The 18,523-nt window shown below is 39.3% G+C and overlaps 1 protein-coding gene across 3 annotated transcripts in view; it reads left to right on the top strand.

The window, feature by feature from the left end:
* The window catches only part of ATP7B (ATPase copper transporting beta), a 31,170-nt gene extending 12,907 nt beyond the window's left edge, over window positions 1-18,263 (top strand). Inside the window, exons 6-21 of one of the 3 annotated variants that reach the window (XM_085060636.1) lie at window positions 157-233; window positions 599-773; window positions 1,352-1,585; window positions 1,773-1,864; window positions 1,984-2,111; window positions 3,199-3,353; window positions 3,559-3,693; window positions 4,560-4,754; window positions 6,196-6,300; window positions 7,903-8,101; window positions 9,252-9,398; window positions 10,504-10,646; window positions 12,692-12,895; window positions 13,006-13,123; window positions 13,910-14,012; window positions 15,880-18,263. In XM_085060636.1, coding sequence (XP_084916762.1) covers window positions 157-233; window positions 599-773; window positions 1,352-1,585; window positions 1,773-1,864; window positions 1,984-2,111; window positions 3,199-3,353; window positions 3,559-3,693; window positions 4,560-4,754; window positions 6,196-6,300; window positions 7,903-8,101; window positions 9,252-9,398; window positions 10,504-10,646; window positions 12,692-12,895; window positions 13,006-13,123; window positions 13,910-14,012; window positions 15,880-16,147 — 2,478 coding nt within the window. In that variant the 3' untranslated portion in view covers window positions 16,148-18,263. Of the gene's footprint in view, window positions 1-156; window positions 234-598; window positions 774-1,351; window positions 1,586-1,772; window positions 1,865-1,983; window positions 2,112-3,198; window positions 3,354-3,558; window positions 3,694-4,559; window positions 4,755-6,195; window positions 6,379-7,902; window positions 8,102-9,251; window positions 9,399-10,503; window positions 10,647-11,260; window positions 12,896-13,005; window positions 13,124-13,909; window positions 14,013-15,879 lie in introns of those variants that run through there. The other 2 variants (XM_085060627.1, XM_085060645.1) reach the window with 2 other exon arrangements.
* The last annotated feature ends 260 nt before the right edge of the window (window positions 18,264-18,523 follow it).

The raw sequence follows: 18,523 nt of genomic DNA, 5'->3' as shown, positions 1-18,523 counted from the left end.
GATCTAAAAAATAAATAAGGGGTTGGAATTTATTAAATATGGAACAGTATCCTTTTCTGATATTTCTTCTAAAGGTAGTGTAATTTAAATGTGATATAAGTAATATGGTTAGCTTCATCAAAACTAACTTATCTTTCCTTCCCTTTCAATAAAAAGGAAATTGGCTTTCATGCTTCTGTGGCTAAAAGAGCTCCAAATGCACATAACCTGGATCATAAAAAGGAAATACAGCAGTAAGTATTTCTTTTCTCTCTCACTAATGAACATGTCTAGATCATATCTTGTAACTCTACTACCTCCAGCACTTTTCCCAGTTAATTAGATTATTCTTGTGTAAAGCATATTTAATTTTACCATTCACCATTTGATTCGAGTACTTTTATTACTTTCATTAGTTTCAGTTTTTAACTGCCAGAAATCTATACAGTTAAACACATAGGAGCAAATGAAGCTGTTCCAAAATACTGGACCTTTGCAAATATCCCAAAGCTGTGTATTAGTACAGTGTTAATAACCCCAGCCCTGCACTACCAGCACAGTTGGGCCTGAGTACTGCAGGATGTGCAAACCCTATAGATTTACAGTTTTTCCTTTCCAGGTGGAGGCAATCTTTCTTGTACAGCCTAGTGTTTGGTATCCCTGTTGTAGTCATAATGATTTATATGCAAATACCCAATGGTGAAGACCATGGGTCTAAGGTACTGGAACGGAACCTCATTCCTGGATTATCTATTTTGAATCTTCTCTTCTTTACCCTGTGCACTTTTGTTCAGGTATGTCCATACTACTTCCTAGGGGTTTGCTTTCTATTAATCTCCCATTTATGTGACCTTGTGTGATAAAGACAGGCTAATGGAAAGATTTAGTGGATTAGGCCTGCCCTCTTGTCTGTACCACATATGCAGAGCAAAGTGGCACTTTCCTGCAGACCTGCAGTAAATCCATTCTGTATTTACTCATAGCTCTTACTCCTGCCGAAGTTGCATCAGATAGTTTCCAAGGGGCAAAAGTAATCTTAAAATGAAGAGATACCTGATCATCTGCAAACTAATTTGGTTGCTGTAGTTAAATCCTTTCATCTTCTATGCCTTGTTTACTTTGCATTGCTGAGGAAAAGGTTGATACTTGCTGGTTTTGAGGACAAGGAAGTGCAAATGGGAGGATGTCAATGCGGTCAGTCTCCTAGTAGACCTAGAAGTTATATCAGTATCAAATTTGCTTGGGCCAGCAATGCCTTCCCTTCTCTACTACATGGTTTTAATTCTGCTAAAGGCAGTATTTTTACTCTGCAGTCACTGCTGTGGTTACTGTTGTGATCTTAATGTGAGTCTGAACGTGCTTACACCAACAGTTCCTTGGTGGATGGTATTTTTACGTACAAGCTTACAAGTCCCTGAGGCACAAGACAGCCAATATGGATGTGCTCATCGTTCTGGCCACGACGATTGCTTATCTGTATTCCTGTGTGATCCTGATAGTAGCCATCATTGAAAAGGCAGAGAAAAGCCCTGTCACTTTCTTTGACACTCCTCCGATGTTGTTTGTGTTCATTGCACTTGGCAGATGGCTGGAACACATAGCCAAGGTAACTCATCTCCACACAAATATTGTGTATTTATGATAGGAGTAGAATAAATTGTTCAGAGGAATTTTGAGTCATGTGTTTCTGATGTAGTCTATAATATGAAAGGTCATTTAGAGTTCACTGTGTTAAGTACACATCAGGATTTATATATCTCAATGTATCTTAAGCATTAATCTCTGTTTCTTAGGGTAAGACCTCAGAAGCTCTTGCTAAACTTATGTCTCTTCAAGCCACAGAAGCCACTGTGGTGACTCTTGGACCTGACCACTCTATTGTCAGGTATGTATTTATGAATCAAAATCCCTTCAGCCTGCCTGGGCCACAGACCAGGCTTGATCCAGTTAGCCCGAAAGCTGATGGCATAAGTAACGTCTCCGTTGTACTTGTGTCTTTTGCAGGGAGGAGCAAGTACCTGTTGAACTGGTTCAAAGGGGTGATATCATAAAAGTTGTTCCTGGTGGAAAGTTCCCAGTGGATGGAAAGGTCATTGAAGGCAGTTCTATGGCAGATGAGTCTCTCATTACTGGTAACTTCCCTTACCTTATGCAAAGAAGTGAAATCTTCTGGAAATCCTTATTACAAGAAAGAGAGCAGACCCAACCCAAACACAGTTGTCTGAATAGCCTCCCACCTTAATGGATATGGTGGCTTGCCTTTGTGAGCCTGAATTCAAATCCTGCATCTACACACACCCTAAAAAGTTGAAGGTTTTCACCTCAGTTTGGCCACTTATTAACATACTGATGGGATGGGTAGAGCTGTAACAATATTCTCATTATTCCAGAGATCTGGTTGGAGTTTCCTCTGGGATGTGTTTGTAGAGATGGTACTTTCTCAGAAATAACTTCTGAAGGATGATGTGGAAATATTGATGAGATGTTGGGGTTTGTATGACAGGGCTCTCCCAGTTAGCAAGGAAGGGGAAAGAAAGCATCAAAATTTGATATTTATTAAGGGTCATGGGACTTTTTTTGCATCTTCTGAAATTTTCATTTCATTCTGTAAATATAATAAAGATTCGATGCAATGTGCAATTCTTATAAATAAAGGATTAAAAAAATTTACATTGGCATTGGATTACTTGTTCTAGTTATGCTTTTACTTTACTTGGGAAGAGGGATGCCCTTAGCTTCAGGGAACCAGTTGTTATCACTACTACTAAAAATAGAGAAAATAAAGATTTTCTAGAGCTTGTATTCTTGGAGAGGTAGCATGAGAACAGGAGCTTTTCCACAGGAAAAAGCTTTCTAGTCTTTGAAAACTGAGGGTCATGGACATAAAGACAGATTTCTCAAACTCCCACTGCTTTGCAAGGTGTTAATAGAAGTTCCATTTCCAACCAATTTTCTACTGGCCCTTTTGAGGGATGGTATACCAAAGAGTTAAGACCAAGGAAACAGCATTTGCTTTGAAATTAAACCTACAAAAAGGTTTATAAAAGTTGGCTCTACTTATCCATGTCTTCATCAGACAGAGATATACATCAGACAGAGTATGTGATTTCTGGTCATTATTTCTTAGCACACTGATTTTGCTAACATACAGTGAGCTGTGTGCTGATGAATTATGCTGTTAGGGGTATTGGGTCATTTATTCTTACCTTTTCTTTCCAGGGGAACCTATGCCAGTCATTAAAAAGCCTGGGAGCACAGTGATTGCTGGTTCTATAAATGCACATGGCTCACTTCTTGTTAATGCAACTCATGTTGGTAGTGATACCACTCTGGCACAGATTGTGAAATTGGTGGAAGAAGCTCAAATGTCAAAGGTAAAAAGAACAGAGAAAAAAAGCCTTAGTCACAGATTGAATAACAAAAAGATTCTAAGTTTTGGTACTTATATACTGCACCAAACTGTGTTTTTCCAGACTTCAAAATAGAATCAGATAAAGATTATTGTGTTATTTTCATGAACTCTGCATACTTATATGTTTCAACCATGAACATGTAAATAACTGGTTTTCTTTTTTATAGGCACCGATCCAGCAACTGGCAGATAAATTTAGTGGATACTTTGTTCCATTTATCATCATTATTTCAACAGTGACATTGATAGTGTGGATCACAATTGGTTTTGTAAATTTTGATATTATTAAGAAATATTTTCCTGTAAGTAATTTTATTATAACTGGATTTTTGTGTTAGGATGTCTTCCAATGTAATTAACATACTTTCTCTATATAGGGTTTGATGTTATAATGACCCTGAGAGGAGCTCAGTTGGTTAGATCTTGGTCCTAATAACACCAAGGTTGTGGGTTCAGTTCTTGTATGGACCATTTACTTAAGAGTTGGACTTGATGATCCTTGTGGTTCCCTTCCAACTCAGAATAGTCTGTGAATCCTTCTCTAAAATGCGGTATTTTCTACACAGAACAGATAATTTAAAATCTCTCTGCAGGTATGAATATATATTTGCATTTACCCCTTGGTTCTACATGGGGTTCTTACAAATGGAATTTATTGGCAGCCTTTCTGGACTAAACATGATCTATAGCTGTATTGCAAGGAGCTGAGCCATTCCTGTCATGTCTGAAATTTTTGTGGACATTCCTGTTTCTGATAGCAGGTTGTGATTTTGGCTTGAGAAAGAAGCTGAGCTTCTGTTATCTTTAGGATGAGTATTTGCTATGCTCAGCAACTGGGGGGATCTGTTTACCTGGAAATAGTTTTCTACTTTGGTAAGCTTTAAAGGAAATTCCAACAAGTTGCATTGACAGCTGGGAGCCTCAGAGCAGAGATGAGCATCTGTATGCTTGAGCAAGAAAAAATCCAGAAAATACTGCCATAAACAATCCATAACAATGACCTTTCTTTAGCATTACAGTAACAATAATAGATTGATTTCCTGTACTAGAGTTTTCTGGATAAATGTGTTTTCTGAAATGACTGTGATTGATCATACACCTATATTATCTGCTGTCAGCAATCTTACATATCTTTATTTTTTTTCCCTTCTCCTCCCTCTTCTTGCAGAATCAGAGCAAAAACATTTCAAAAGCTGAAATAATACTGAGGTTTGCATTTCAAACCTCAATCACTGTGCTGAGCATTGCATGCCCTTGCTCTTTAGGCCTGGCTACCCCCACGGCTGTAATGGTGGGCACTGGAGTGGCTGCGCAGAATGGTATTCTCATCAAAGGTGGAAAACCCCTGGAAATGGCACATCAGGTTAATAGTTCGTTCTGTACTTTTGTAACTTACCCAGGTATTGCTACAGGAAATATAATTTCCAGGGAAATCCTGCAGGTCCGAAGAAAGACTGGGGAAAACTGTTCTCTTTTTTTTTTTTTTTAAATGATTGGTGCTGGTTAAGGTAAAGAAGACAAGTCTAACCTTCTTCCAAGCAGTCACAGCAAAGTGTTGAGAGCCAACAGATCCTACAATCTCATGGCTGTGATGTTGCTAATCCTCTCCATGACCTCAGAGGTTTCTGACTTTTGCACTTTTACCTCTTCTGCAAAAGAGCACAATAATCCAGTGTGGTTTTTTTCTTTCCTGAGAGAGCTGTTGTGAAATGCATATTGTCCATGATCAGTAGTTCAAAATGTAGGATGTAAGAGAAAAACAAATTATTTGAAGTTGTTTTAGTGTATGGAAAAGAAAGATAGAAGGGAGGGAGAAAAAACCTTCAAAGACACAAAAATGATGAAAAGAGGAGGAAGAGGCTGAAGGAGAAAGAGGTTGGACATGTTCCCAGCCATTGAAAAGAATATTAATTGAAACCATGCTGTAATAGACTGTATTCAACATATGCAGAACATTTAAAGGGAGGTCAATGGCCAATTAAATGGTTTATCAGCAGGTTAATTAGACTGATAATTCTTGTTTTTACTGGACCAGAAGTTTTTCCAAGGCTCTGGGAAAAAAAAAAAAGAAAAAAGACTTCTAGTTAATGCTAGGACTTCTTACCTTTTGGATCCAAGCAAGGCTATCGTCAGGGCTTTGAAAATAAGGTGACCTGTTGGATTCTGCAAGGTTGGTGTGTTGGAATAGCTGGATATGGAAGAAGTGCCTATTTTGATAAGTTTTTTTGGTTTAGTGTTTCTCTCTGCTGTGCTTATTTTCAGGATTAGAATTTACTTTATCTTTAGGTTCCAGTATGTCTGGGGCTGTGGTTTTTGGTTAATTTCTGATTCCTCAAGACCACTTGGCCTGGCTGACAAGTGATGGCTGAGTTTGGTGAATAGCATGACATCGGTTTTGCTTAGGTTGCTGTTTCTTGAATTTCTTGCACTCTTTGCATCACATACCCTGTGGTAAAAGTGATTAAGGTGCCTTTACAAGAATCCTGCATGTGAATGCATGTACTGTCCTTTGTGTATGCATTTAAATCCTACAATTACACTGTTGTCTGAGATCCTGATATGGGCACAGGATGATCTTGCAGCTTTCTGAGCAACGAATAATAAAGTATAAGGAGACTTACTGTACAGGTGGGTACATACAGGAATCCTAATCCTAGACAACCTAACTTCTGTAGGTTTATTCTGTCTCAGCATGGATATAGTCAATTGTTTATTAAAGTCTTGACAGTATTTATGTGCCATAAACATACGAGCATCCCTAGACTTGCAGGGCTTAGCCAGTAACTGTGGTTTATTCCTTGCAGATCAAGACTGTGATGTTTGATAAAACTGGGACCATCACCTATGGAGTTCCTAAAGTCATGAGGGTGCTTTTGATGGGAGACACAGCTGTGCTCCCCCTGAAGAAGGTACTGGCAGTTGTCGGCACCGCAGAAGCCAGCAGCGAGCATCCTTTAGGAATGGCTGTCACTAAATACTGCAAAGAGGTACTTAGCCTTCCTGTTTCAACCAAGGCCTGAAGGCATCTGTGAAAATGCAGCAATGTTGTATAAAATCATCAGGTCCCAGAGGAAAAGGCCTGCCTAAACAGTAACAGACTGGCAAGCTGGGAGATTGCATGGCTGTGCATCTTGGTCTGGACATTACCAGAAGGCTGTGCTTTTCTGGTAACACCGTGGAGTTCTAAAGCAAGATCTTGCTAAGTTTATCTTGAGCTAATGAGAAAATAAGGAATATAGGCAGGAGGAATACTTAAAATAACATAATGAAGCAAATGTGTGAGGTGACATTTCATATGTTACCTGACTGCAGTCACCTCTATTAGTCACTTGCTCATTTGAATAAATTGGCAAAACGCTTTAAAGCTTGAATACTAAACTGTGATATTTGTTAGTTTCACAAATTAATTAATAGATTACTCAAGTCTTTGCAAATTTTACATATCCTCAGAGGTCATTGATATATTTCATGTGTTCCTCAAGTTTCAGGAAGAAGTAAAGCATGAGTCATAGTGAAAATAGAAAGCCTGTGTAAATAAATTATTTATGTGTGCTAAGAAAATTAATTGATTTAGGGAAAAAAATTAAAATATATCAAACTTACTAGATCTTTCAGTGATAAAATTTAGAAGTAAAAACATACATTTAGAAGGGAAAAGAAAATATAAGCAATGTACCAGATGCCTTTCTTGTATTTTACATTTTTAATTTAAAATTTGGTTTAGTGTCCTGACATTTCTGTAGTCATCCCATGCACCAGTTATTACTGGATCACGGCTTGTATGAATTGTAATGCTATACTGTTGACTGATGTTCTTCCCACCTGCCTTATCATCCCTGTGTTCAAAGGTCACTGAAAGGTACATAGAGTTCCAAATTCCAGAGACAACCCAGAATAATTTGTTTACAAATTAATATTTTCTCCATTCTTTTTGTAACTCATAGGGTCCTGATAATCCATTTTCTAGTCTTGAAGGTGCTCACTGGCTTCTCTCTCTAACTCAACAGAAAACCCCAGTTTCCCTAACATCCCGATGGATCCCTCCAGGAATTAGATACAGTTTTTTACTGTACTTTTACATATACATATATATAAGGTCGGATCCACCACAGCCAGTTGTCAGTGAGGTTAATTAGAAGTTGTATCTCTTCAGAAGCTGCATGGCTTAATGTTATAATATTTCTCTTTTGTTCCTAGTCATAGCTGAGATTATGAACCACCAATCTAATTTTTTCATCCTTGAGCTACCAGAAAAAGCTGTTCCTTATGGTTTGCTGGTGCTAGGGCTGAGACCTGGCTGTGGTCTGTATGGCTGCCTCTAGAAGTTTCAGACACAGCACACCCAGAGCATCCTTTTTTTTAGTTCTGTGCTATTGATACTCCAGGCTAGTTTTCAGCTGGTCAGTCATAGTCAAGAGGAGGAACGAGGCCTCTTTGTGACAGGATTTATCTAATATTTGTACCCCATGTGGGCAGCACAGACTAATGATGGCCTCTGGTTACATCTGCAGGAGCTTGGCACTGAGAGCCTGGGATACTGCACTGACTTCCAGGCAATCCCAGGCTGTGGTATCAGCTGCAAGGTCGGAGGAGTTGAGGCCATCCTTGGCATGGCTGAGAAAGGTCCCAATAAGCTGGATGCTAACAGGAGTGGGGACAGCAGTGCTCCTCTGGGAGATAACACAGTGATCCCACTCTTGGAATCACAAGGTAAGTCTGACCTGAAGTGACTGCCAGCTGCAATGTGAGAGAGAATGAAACAGCACCAACCACCTAGCAAACTAGGAATAAGAGAAAGGTGGATTTGGGGCAGAAGGAGGCAAAGAACAGGAGGGATAAAAATGTGTCTTAACAAAAGCTGAAGCTCTCTCCACAGCTCTTCATCTTCCTGCAATTCAGAAATTTTAAAGAGAATTAGGTACAGTGATAGGTACTTGATAATTCCATACAACACACAGTCAATAAGGCATACCCAGCAATGAACAGAAGAATGGTCCAGCAGACACCATAAGTTTGCCATTTAGCATTATGTCCCCATTTAGAGTAGTTACCTTTAACATATATTATCTTACTGCAACTTTTTATATCCTATCCTGTAGATTCATATTAACTTGGACCTTTTGTTTTCTGTTCATATACCTCTCAAGGCACTCAATTAAAAAAAACAAACCCCAAACCTATTTAGCAGATGCAAAACAAAATGTGCTGTATCTGAAAACTGATGTCAGTGCCTGATATTTTTGATTAGGCCAATACATTCAGGTTTGTTTCAGACTCTCTGGAAGCCACTTTGCTATTTTGTAGTGTCAGAGAGAAAGAAAAGGTGTTTAAAGCCTTCCTTAAGAAGCTCATCAGTTCTCTTCAGAAGGCTGTGCCGCTCTTGACCTTTTTGAGAAAGCTATTAGAAGCATTAAATAGAATAATCATCATTCATGTGCCATTCTGAATGGTGTTAATGTAATATCTTCTCACCTGCTCATATGGTTCTTGTGAAGTTGGATTGAATTCATAATGAGGTGCATTGTTTGTTAGAACAACACTACTTTTTCTTGTCAGAAATAGCCTTTATATTTGAAAATTATTAGTTGTGAGAACAAAGCAGGATGGCACTTACTGAATGTGCATACTGCACTTATTCAGAAAAACAATGCCAACTGGCAAAGGCAAATACAGCCAAATACTTCCATTAAGTCCATGACGCAGCTCTGTGCGTAAACAGGCACAGATTGAGTCTTGAACAAGAAAAGTTTTGTGAGGCTGTCTTCAGGCAATGCCTACGCCTGACTTGGCTTCCTCAAACATCTCTGCTTGTGTATATTACTTTGGAGATGCTAATTTTTCTTTTTGTCTGTGCACAAAGGTCCATCAGCTTCTCAGACATACTCGGTGTTGATCGGAAATCGTGAGTGGATGCGACGCAATGGCTTGAATATTACAAATGATGTAAATGATGCAATGACAAACCATGAAATGAAAGGACAGACTGCCATACTAGTGGCTATAGATGGTAACTGCTCTCCCTTAGAGTGTCTTAATAAATATGAGTCAGTCCTACTGTGGAACAGATGAAAACAAACTCTGGAGTGGCTGATTTCTAGCTTAGTGTCAAGAAACTACTAATCTTTTAGTGCAGAACTGCTAGTGAACTGTGAAGTATCAAGGTGTTCTCAAAAGAAGTTTTTACCACAGAATAGTGTTTATAACATTTTGTTTTAATTTTAATTTTAGTTTTTAATTTAAATGTTTTAATTTCTGAACTCCCTGTTGTCTGGGATCATTGTTCAAAAAAGCAGTGCCAGTGCAGTGCCATGTTCAGTCCTGAATTTACATCAGTTAAGGGTCATGGACCAACCTATCACATCACTGGCATCAAAACATGCAATGAATAAACATGGTGATTCATTAGATCAGTCAAATATAATAGATTAGACTAAATGAGTTTTGCCAGTGGGGTTCTGTTCTGTGCTATGCAGAAAGAGATCCCAGACAATACCTTGATATGAGAAATTATTGCAGTGGGGGTAGATTGCCAGTGCACCTGTGATCTTGAAATGAGGCCTGTGATTCATTTCCTGAACAAATATTCTTGGAGCTCCTGGAGAGTAATTTGAAAGGCATTTGCTCTTGAAGGAAGTGGGGATGCACCTTTGAGTCAATGTACTGGAAGGCAGATGCAAGACTTCTCAATGAAAGTAATTAGTTACAGCAGAGATCCAACCCTGAAAGACTAGGGTATATAGAACCAGGCTCTATATGCTTCCTCTTGGAGAAGTTGCTTTAGCATCTAACCTGGGCACAAATACCAACACTTTCTCTTACCCACTATCATATTTGTCCGTACCATAAAACATAGGAGTCAGGCATATTTAAAATCTACCCTCCTCCCCTTCTCCCTGATCCCTAAATAGCAAAGGTGTTTACTGTTTGTTCTGAAGTAGGCAAATGATAAAAACAAGACACCATAAGTGAGAAAGCTGCAGATATGAGTGTCAATAATGCCCAGAATGTGTTATTTCACAAGCCACCACAGTGTGATGGAGGGGGAGCCTTTTTCTCTTGTTGCCACTTCGCCTCCCACAGCTCTCTCTGACAGAGGATGTTTCCTTGTGCAGGTGTGTTGAGTGGAATGATTGCAATAGCAGACACAGTCAAGCAGGAGGCAGCCCTTGCTGTGCACACTCTGCAGAGCATGGGGATAGATGTGGTGCTGATAACAGGGGACAACAGGAAAACTGCAAAAGCCATTGCAACTCAGGTATCTGCTTCTTTGTGTTTCAAAAAGCTACATCATGAGGTTCTAAAACTCTGGTTTGCCCCAGTGAATTCAAAGCAGGAACTTCATTTTCCCTGAAACTCTTGTTTCCCTGGATACATTAAATGAGGACTAATTTTTCTGGAACTGGACTGAAAATCAGGTCAAGTCCTATGGCATAGTAGAGGCCAGTGGCTGCATTAAGATGCCACTGAAGACATGTGGTCAGTACTTCTCTAGAGGCATGGAGTTTCTTGCAGTAATTAGTTGGTTGCTGAACTGAAGCCTTCTGTTTTCTTTCACTGAAAGGCAGATCTGTTTGGTTAGTGATGAAGGAAAGTCCCTTGAAGGTCCAGTCCTGGTCACAGTTAGGGAAGTGTGGATTTGTCATTATCTTAAAGAGTAACATAGTAATAACAATATGAATCATTGTTAAGAAGCATAGCAGTCAAAAGGAGGTTGGGTTTATATGAGATTTCCCTGATCTCAAACTATAAAAGAAAAGTCTAATTCTCAGTCTGCCTTGCTATGTTTCCACCCTCTCAATCTTCATTTCCCTCTTCCCCTTTGCATTGGTCTACTTCTAATCTTACCTTGTGCCACTTTGCCTTCCTCAGGTATCCCACCACACAGCTGACTCAGCCAGCACTGTGGTATGCACGTTCTTCTATGCTGTGAGGTCTGTTTTGTTTCTTGGTGTGATGCTTTAATCCTTCTCCTATTGGGTTTCATGCTTTTGCTTTTGTGTTTAGTTATGGTGAAGTGATTTCCCACCCAACTTTCTTTGTCAAGGGAAAAAAGTCTTTCAGAAACAAGCTTCAATTTATGGTTCCAGGAACTCAGATGAGTTTTTTAAAACAAGCTTAGTCTGTGCCAACATACATTTTCATTGAATTTTTGGCACACACTTACTTTCCAATGGAAAAAAAATGGTAAGCAGTTCTAGAAACATTATAAAATGTTACTTTTTAAAAGGTTAAAAGAGAGCTTCTATTTTATGTGGTGAAAAGCTGCTTCTTCCTGGTAAGGCAGCCAGACAAAGGGCATTATCCCAGCACTATTTAATGCACTCATCTGTTTTTCAGCTACAACACTAGAGCCATTGGTAGCAGCTCCATGTAAGTTGAGATGTGGATGAGTAAAAGCATTTAGCCAGCCATCTGCTTTATTTTTATAATCTCTGTGAGACTTGCACATACTACTTGTCTCTGTGTTTCCCCTACTGTAATTGCTTGATCATAGATGGTTCCTGTGTTGCATTATCTGCTTGAAGGCTCTGCAGAGGGATCTGGACAGGCTGGATTGATGGGCTGAGGCCAACTGTGTGAAGTTCAGAAAGGCAAAGTGCTGGGTCGTGCCCTTGGGTCACAACAACTCCCTGCAGCACTACAGGCTGGGGGCAGAGTGGCTGCAAATCTGCTCAGCAGGAAAAGATCTCAGGGTGCTGGATGACAGGAGCTCAGCATGATCCAGCATGTGCCCAGGTGGCCAAGTAGGCCAATGGCATTCTGGCCTGTATCAGCAATAGTGTGCCCAGCAGGAGCAAGGGAAGTGGTGGAGTCACCACCCCTGTAAGTATTTAAAAGACATGCAGATGTGGCACTTGGGGACATGCTTTAGTGGTGGAGCTATCGATCCTGAGTTGTCAGTCAGATTTGATGATCTTAGAGGTCTTTTCCAACTTAATCCATTCCAGGATACTTTGATTTCACTGAAATTTTTATTGGTGCATCATGCAGCATGATTAGCTGCCTCTTTTAACCATCAAACCTTTATTGCTAGGGCAGTGGAGCTCCAGAAGCCATGCAGGGCACGATGCTAATGGCAGAGTATGGTTTGCCAGCACCTCTGCAGTAAAGGTGGAGGGGGCTGTAATCAATTCTGTTCTTATGCCAAAGGCTTGTTGCTCTTCAGTTTTCTGTGTAGCTTGCAAGTGTTGCCTTAACTGAATCAGTCTGGTTGATACTCCTGTTTGCCCTTCACCTAGGACAACAAATGGCTCTTCCTTTCAGCATGAAGCATGTCACCAACCATGTCTTTCTTTGTAGGTTGGGATCAAAAAAGTGTTTGCAGAGGTTCTTCCTTCTCACAAGGTTGCAAAGGTCCAGGAACTGCAGAATGGAAAGAAGAAGGTTGCAATGGTTGGTGATGGAGTCAACGATTCCCCAGCACTAGCCAAGGCTGATGTTGGAATTGCAATTGGAACAGGCACTGATGTTGCCATTGAAGCTGCAGATGTTGTTCTTATCCGAGTGAGCACTACAGTTTTGACCTGTCCTCTTTTATCACTGACATTCTTCTTTTTGTTTTAGTGTTCTGAAGACTGCATGAGGAAAACTTTCAGTGCTCTTCTGTCTTGCAGAATGACTTGCTGGATGTAGTTGCCAGTATTCACTTATCGAAGAGAACAGTTCAAAGAATACGAATAAATCTGATTCTTGCCTTGATTTATAACATGCTTGGAATACCCATAGCAGCAGGTATGCAACTGCCAGAGCTCAGCTTGTCAAAGACAGCAGCACAGTTGATCTCTGTGGTGCCTCTTGTAGGATTGATTCCCTGCTCAAGGAACTAAAGAGCGGTTCCTAGATTATTTAAAACTTGATAGAAGGAGGGCAGAATAAATGCATTCTTTTCTTTTCATGTGGACAAAGGTCTTTGTTTGCCAAATTTTAAACTCTTAGGAATAAATACTTCTAGATGAAATTAAAACCATGCTTTTACTTCATGTAGCAGTACTTGGGGATTAGTTTCTATACATTCAAACCCAGTTCTAATCAGACATACCACCCCACTTTTGGGTGCTCTCTCTTGTATTCATCCCAAATCACACATTTTCTCTCCTACTCCTTGTATTCTCTATGCCTCTGTCAGACATCTTCTCATGCTCCAAATTCCTACTTAGAACTTACTTCAAGTATTCCTTATTTTGTTTATGAACAACTTCTCCCTCCTTTTCCTGTACTATGCTTTGTCTTTCTGTTGCCTTTGCTGTGTTCCATATGTGCAGAATATCTGGAAAGGACAAGCAGTTTTACCCTGTGCCTGCAGTCTTGTACCTGTATTGGTGCAAAGGTCATCCCTTGCAATGGAAGGGACATGTTTAGTAATAAGTGAGTAAATACAGGTATTGATCTATCTGGGATTATGGGGGTCTCAGCAAGTTGTGCTGTAGAACTGCTGATCTGTTCTATGATATGCATGGATGGAAATGCCTGTGCTGGAGTGAGCAGCTCTGGCTCATGTCCATATGTTTTTTTTACTAGGTGTGTTCATGCCTGTTGGCCTTGTGCTTCAGCCTTGGATGGGATCAGCTGCAATGGCAGCTTCTTCTGTGTCTGTCCTGCTGTCTTCCCTGCAGCTGAAATGGCAAGTTGTCTTATGTTTGTCAGCTGGGGAACTGTGGCAGTACTGAGGCTGGGACTCATGTGGGACACTACTTGGGGCTTTCTGCATCTAAAAGTACCTTAAAGTCCTTTAGCTTGGGGTTGTTCTGTCTAATCCTTGGTTCCAAAAGAGACAGGTGTCACTATTATGAGCTTCCCTGGACTAAGACAGTATGGAGTATTCTGTAACTATCAGCTAGAAGTGTGACTGGATGTCACCTGGGCCCATGTGGTAGAGCTCTAGTTCAATACCAAATAATGTAATGACCAGGAGGTTTTGCTGTGAATATCAAGTGAGAAATTAGTTTGAAGGATAATTCTCCATAATGTAACAGTAGATGTTTTTTAAAAATATTTGTACCTGTTTGTTTTTTTTATTTTTATCTATTTAAATTATCCAGAGAGAAACAGAGAAGGAGTGTATTTATTCTTTTGCACTTTGCTACAGATAAGGCATCTTTCTTTATTTTTTGGAAGCAAACCAGTTTCTGAACCATAACAAGATTTTTCAAGTTCTCTTCTTTTTTTTTTGATGCTAAAAGGTTTTTGCATGCCCTTTTTGGCTGTAACAGTGGACCTGTTCTTAACAGCATAGGGAGCAAACACCTTTCAAAAATAAGACTTTTTATGGTATCTGAAATTGGTTCAAACCTTCATATATTTTTACTGTAGCTGGGGTCTTCTGTATGTTTCAGTATAGTACAGTACAGTATAGTATAAACTAATATAGGAAATCTGTTTCTACATCATGTTTCTAATACTGCAAATGCTCAATGAGACCACAATATAAAATACAAACTCCATATGTACACATCTGTTTGCAGAACCAGCCCTACCACTACAGGATTTTCACCCCAAAATATTTCTGGGTATACCCAAGGATGAGAAATTTCTATAAAGGGATTCCTTAATTCTCCATTTGTTTTGATCTTGTGCTGATTGCATTAAGTGTCACACACCATTGTGGGTACATATTGAGAACCCCCCATAATACTTGCCATCAGACTTATAGAAGTTGTATTACAGTATGGTCTTTAGGACAATAATCTTTCTTTAAGCTTCAGATCAGGTGAAAAGACCTTCAGATTCCAAATAACACAATAATACATATACATACGAAGACCATTTATACTTGCCATTGCTGGGATTTGACTTGGTATAAATTGAATCAGAAAGTGATTTTTGGGTCATTGAGTCCATTCACCTGCAATTGTCTTCTTAGAACCTTCTCATAATTCAGCAAACTCATAATTTTTCTTTAAGAACCTCACTTTGAGAGTCCCTCTCTTTTACTATTGAAAAGTCTTAATGACATGTGATGACTACTCTTAGCCATGAACATTGTGCCTGAAGTGCATGGAATCATAGAATCATCTGGATTGGAAAAGACCTTTAAGATCATTGAGTCCAACCTTTGACCTGGCACCACCAAGTCCACACTTAAACCTTGTCCCAACAGGAGAGTGCTCAATCGATGGTGTGTGGTCTTGAATGACTGAAGACTCAGATCAAAGGCATCTTGAGCAGCGTTCTGCATTTCTCCAACATCCTCCCTATCCTTGCCTTGGCTTGAGAGAATTGGCAGGCTCAAAATTCAAGTAGTCATAAGAATTATTATTCTGTAACTGATTTTTGAAACTGTTACATTCATGACACCCCACTTTTAAAATTAATTATTTGTTAGATAGGAAACTGTTAATTTAAACGTGTCTAATTAATCTATAAATTTATCTTTTCTATAAAGATGCTTTCAACACATTTAGGTTTTCAGAAGTTTCTGGTTTGTTCTAATGCCAAATGCTTTCACACATTGCCCTCTTGTTAACATTTTTTTTTCTTTCTCTTCTTAGTTACAAGAAGCCAGACATAGAAAGTTATGAAGCACAAGCTCAAGGCCGCATGAAGCCACTCACTCCTTCACAAATCAGTGTTCATATTGGAATGGATGACAGGAGGAGGGATTCTTCCAAACCATCTCCTTGGGATCAGACTAGCCAAGTGTCCCTCTCTTCCTTGGCTTCAGGCAGGCTGTCGAGGCGCCTCAATGGTTTTATTGAGGAGGAAGGGGGCAAGTGGTCATTGCTCATAAACGGAGCAGATGAAGAGCAGTACATCTGAAGCACTGGACTCTTAGTACAGGGAGAAATGTTCCTCCTCACCACTGAGGGGAGGGGTGACTTATTTCATCAGCAGCTTCAATGGTGGAAGTGAAGTTATTCCTTCAGCTCATAAGACAATTGCAACTCAGCACAATGTTGGGTCATAAAGACTGTGGATTTTTTTCAGGTCACCAGTTATTTCTAGTTGTGGAAATAATCTGTGGCACTATAATGAACTGACTTATTTGCATGCAGCATTTAGTGAAATAATACAAAATTGTAATTTTCAGAGTCCAAAATAGTGTCTTTCTCTGTGACTTTTTGCTAGGAACCAAATTTCATACTTTTCACTCTTTCAAACTTTATTACTTCAAGAGCACATGAAGCAAAAGTATTTTCTGGGCTGCCAAATATTAATTTGTGTCTAAATGAAATTAGCAATGGCATAAGGAACTCTATGGTCAGAAGTTGAATTTTTACACAGAATCCTAACTAGTCATGTCACTGTGAGAGCATTTTGTATGTGGGATTCATGGCATCTCCTGGGACCAAAAATGCTTTGTTGTTTCACCTGCTGTAACTCCCTGAGAGGTCTTTTTCACAGATTTTCACTTGCTTTGAGGTATTGCATCCTTTTGATGCACATTTCTACTGCTCTCCTAGATTTTCTCTTCTGCACCATAGGTACCCTTTTCCCCCTTTTCCTTGCACAGGAGATCTTCTGCAAGTTATTGTTATGTTTGCAGATATTCCTGATTGCGACAAATTCCTTTAAGTCACCAGGAACCTTTCCATTTCTATTGAAGTCCATAAAGGCAGAACAGTTCCTGAACCCAGTTATCCAAGATACCTTGCAGAACCTTGGGAAGCTCCAAAGAGTCAGGCAGCTGTCTGTCTCTTTCCTCTGACAGAGTGACGAATTTATGCCAGTGTGAGCAAAGGTGGTATTTACCTTGGTATGACTGAGCAGAACTAGCACTGGTGTGACTCCAGCATAGCTGAACAGAGTGAGTTTATTGCATAACTTAACCCCAGCTTGCTGGTTGCTTAAAATGGACCTAAAAGTTTAAGTTATAAAGTTGGAAATATGGCCTTAAAGTGGGCTTCTGTTTGTTATCATATAAGTAAATGTCAGGGGGACTTGAAGAAGACTTTTGATAGCTTGAATTTTAATTTAAATTTGTATTTATGTTTTGAATTGCTTTTAGTTCCCCTCTTTGCTCTACCTTAATGAGAAATCAAAGTGCTGGATTACCCTTTTTTTTGCTTTAACATCTTTGCCAAAACTTGCAGTAACATCATCCTTGTGGATGTCAGATTCATCCCTTAACACTTTTTAGAGTCAGGACAGCTGGAATCAACAGCTTTGGTGCACTGAATCAGTCCCAGAGTGCTGTGTTGTGCAACTGTGGGACTCTGATGTAAAGCAGAATTTTACAGTCTAATTTAGAAACTGAAAGAAGAGGAAATACTGTGCTAAACAACATGAAATAACCACCTCTTTTCATCGACTGAAATATAGAGGTGTTTCCAACACAGGTTCAAATCCTGCTTTTTCCAATGTAAAAATGAAAAATGAGTCAGAGAAGAAATGTGCTTAAAGCATTGAACAGGTCTTCCTATTTTCTCAGCACTGTCTTAAATATAATTACAAATCAGTTTTAAAACTCTATATAAGCAGAGTTTGCTTTCACAGCACACACACTTTTTGAACATGCCATAGGTACATGTCCCTGTGGAAAAAAAGGTCTGCTGTTTCACTATTCTGTGTCTTCTTACCAGTCCTTACAGCAAAAATATGTTTGTTGTTGTTTTTTGTGGAATTTTTCAATCAAACGAATAACTGTGTCTTTGTTTTTCTTTTTTTATTGAGGGCTTCAGAATAAAAAAAGCATAAACAGAGATTGTTGGATTGCAGGATACATATGCATGGGGTTTTGTGACTATTTTGTGATCTGTTTCAGGCAGGATAAATAGGAGGGAAAAAGAGACAGTGTTGTGTTATATTAAGACAGGTGAGGTTGCAAACATGTTAAAGGGTGGAAATAGGATTCAAAATCATCTCAGGAAATTGGACAGAACCAGCAAATTTTGCTAACAGAATAGAGGAATTAAAGGTCAACATGGCTAAAAAAGGTCAGGTAGTTGTCTGGCATTCATTTTGTGATCCGTACTCTTACACAGTGATGCTGCAAAATGAAGAGAAACATTGAGATGTATAAAGAATATATCACCCATATGACATGCCTTGTTCTGCTCTGGAGAGGCATCAGCTGAAATATCAGTCTAGTTTTATATGTCATGCTTGTTAGGAAAAAACAGAGACAGCTCAGAGAAGAGCAATGAGATTCAACAGAAATCTAGAAAATGTGAGAACATAAGTATATGAGAATGA

Source organism: Lichenostomus cassidix, chromosome 1, assembly GCF_008360975.1.
Source record: "Lichenostomus cassidix isolate B80296 chromosome 1, HeHo_3.0, whole genome shotgun sequence".
Taxonomy (NCBI): domain Eukaryota; kingdom Metazoa; phylum Chordata; class Aves; order Passeriformes; family Meliphagidae; genus Lichenostomus; species Lichenostomus cassidix.
The sequence above is the reverse complement of the archived record's forward strand: the minus strand, read 5'-3'. Positions and strand labels throughout refer to the sequence as shown.